The sequence below is a fragment of the Beta vulgaris genome, chromosome 5 (assembly GCF_026745355.1).
Source record: "Beta vulgaris subsp. vulgaris cultivar EL10 chromosome 5, EL10.2, whole genome shotgun sequence".
NCBI classification, from domain to species: domain Eukaryota; kingdom Viridiplantae; phylum Streptophyta; class Magnoliopsida; order Caryophyllales; family Amaranthaceae; genus Beta; species Beta vulgaris.
The window spans coordinates 5759721-5761850 of NC_079206.1; the positions used below are offsets into that span (position 1 = coordinate 5759721).

Sequence of the window (2130 nt, forward strand, 5' to 3'; positions counted from 1 at the left end):
AGGTAACCCAGAACAACAAAACACAGAAATAGAACACAATGTAAGTTCAACAACCCAAAAACCACATTTAACTTTAACAAAAAGAAGAATGTTGGTTGATGACCTACTTACCTCTGAAATAAATGGTAAATTTGCATGGGGTTTAAAAACAGAAATAGCAAAAAAATATGGCATAAGTAGGATGACATTAGATAGGATATGGAAAGATGTCAAAAAACAGAGAGAAGCTGGGCATGCCATAGATGTGAGAAACAAAAAAGCAGGAAGATGTGGTAGGAAGCTTAAAGTATATGATGACAAATGGCTTCAGTCAGTCCCACTTAATCTGAGGACAAGTATAAGGTCATTTGCTGGATATCTTAAAATCCCCCCTCCTCTGTTTACAGTCTATTGAAACGGGGCAAGCTGAGAAGTCACACTAGCAGCCCACCCAAAACTGACTGAAGATCATAAGATTCAAAGAATGAAGTGGGTGTTACAACACATATTACCAGCAACAAGGACACAACCACCTAAATTTGTTGACATGCAAAATGTTGTTCACATAGATGAGAAATGGTTTTATTTAAGTCCAGATATGAGAAGGTTTTATTTGCTTCCTGCTGAAGATGACCCTTATAGTTGCTGTCAGTCCAAGAGGTTTAAGATAAAAGCCATGTTCATGTGTGCCACATCTAGACCTATTAAGGACAGTGAGGGAAGGATGATACATGATGGGAAATTTGGTATCTACCCTTTTGTTGAGTATGCAAGAGCTAAGTATTCAACAAAAAACAGAAGGGCAGGTACTATGTTGACAAAGGCAATTGAAAGTGTTACACTACCAGTTATGAGGGATATGATAGTTAACACTATCATACCTGCCATAATGAGGAATTGGCCAGAAGGTGTGTCCAAAGAAATCTACATACAACAAGACAATGCTAGACCTCACATTCATGCATCAGACCCACAATTTATTGCAGCAGCAAGTCAGAATAGATTCAATATCCAACTCATCAATCAACCAGCTCAGTCCCCTGACTTAAATGTGCTAGACTTGGGGTTTTTTAGAGCAATTCAGGCACTACAATATCAATCATTTCCTAAGAACCTAGATGAACTGATTTTAAGAGTGCAGGACTGTTATGATTTCTTTGACCCAGAAGTTTTGAAGTTCACTTGGTTGCAATTACAATATGTTATGGTAGAAATACTAAAGTGCAAAGGGGGGAACAATTTCAAGAATCCACACCATGCAAAGAGAAAGTTAGAGATTGGGATTACTTCCAGAAAATGTAACAGTGGACCAAGCTGTGATAGATGAGGCAGTTACATACTTGAATGAGAGGTTTGTGAATGTAGGAGAAGCATTTGACTACTTAGATGCACATCAAGAGTAGAATGGGCAGAAGATGTGGCAAGTTTTTTTTTGAACATAACTACACTGTGTATGAAGGAAAAGAATGGGGAGCAACTTTTTGGTATATATCTAGTATAGAAGAAGATGAAGGATCTACTTGCACAAATACACATGATCTACTTTTTGTTAAAGATTATGGACAACATGAAGCAACACTTCTAAGCAAACCAGAAAGTTTTTTGGGGGTTCTTGTTTAGTTATTAGAGTATTTTGTACATGTTCAAGGACTGGTTTGTATAAGCAGTGATGCAAGCATTTAATGAAGTGAAGCAATTATGGTTATTTTTATTCTTTTGCATGTCAACAAGTTTAAATTAAGGTGTGTGTTTTTAAAATCCATCAGGGTTAATTCAATGGCTCATTGAGGAAGCAATGGATGATTTAAAACCTCAACTTATTGGTTTAACACCAATAAGGAGCAAATCATCTATTGCTCTTCAAGCCCAATGTATGAGTCCCTTCATCATTTGGATTTTACTTTTTAAAATACATTTGGGACTCAAGGAGGGAAGCAAGAGGGACTCATTGTGTAAACAGTGGGGGACTTAACTTAACTCAGCACCCAAAAACAGAAGGCAACCAAAAAACAGAAGGCAACCAAAAACAGAAGTACATCATTAGCCATTTGTTCATCCTCAAACCTCCTATCCAAACCAACACCCATAGGCTTCCCAAATATACATGCCAACCACATACACAAGGCAACCAAAAACAGCCAACCAAAATCC

At 37.4% G+C, this 2130-nt stretch overlaps 1 protein-coding gene across 1 annotated transcript; it reads left to right on the forward strand.

The window, feature by feature from the left end:
* Positions 1 to 463: 463 nt before the first annotated feature.
* On the forward strand, positions 464 to 1306 carry LOC104883218 (uncharacterized). Its single transcript, XM_010667699.3, has one exon. The coding sequence runs from the start codon at positions 464 to 466 to the stop codon at positions 1304 to 1306; it is 843 nt and encodes a 280-aa protein (XP_010666001.3).
* The last annotated feature ends 824 nt before the right edge of the window (positions 1307 to 2130 follow it).

Bases quoted from the DNA above. Each gene is read 5' to 3' on its own strand.
- LOC104883218 (XM_010667699.3), top strand. From the start codon at position 464: ATGAAGTGGGTGTTACAACACATATTACCAGCAACAAGGACACAACCA.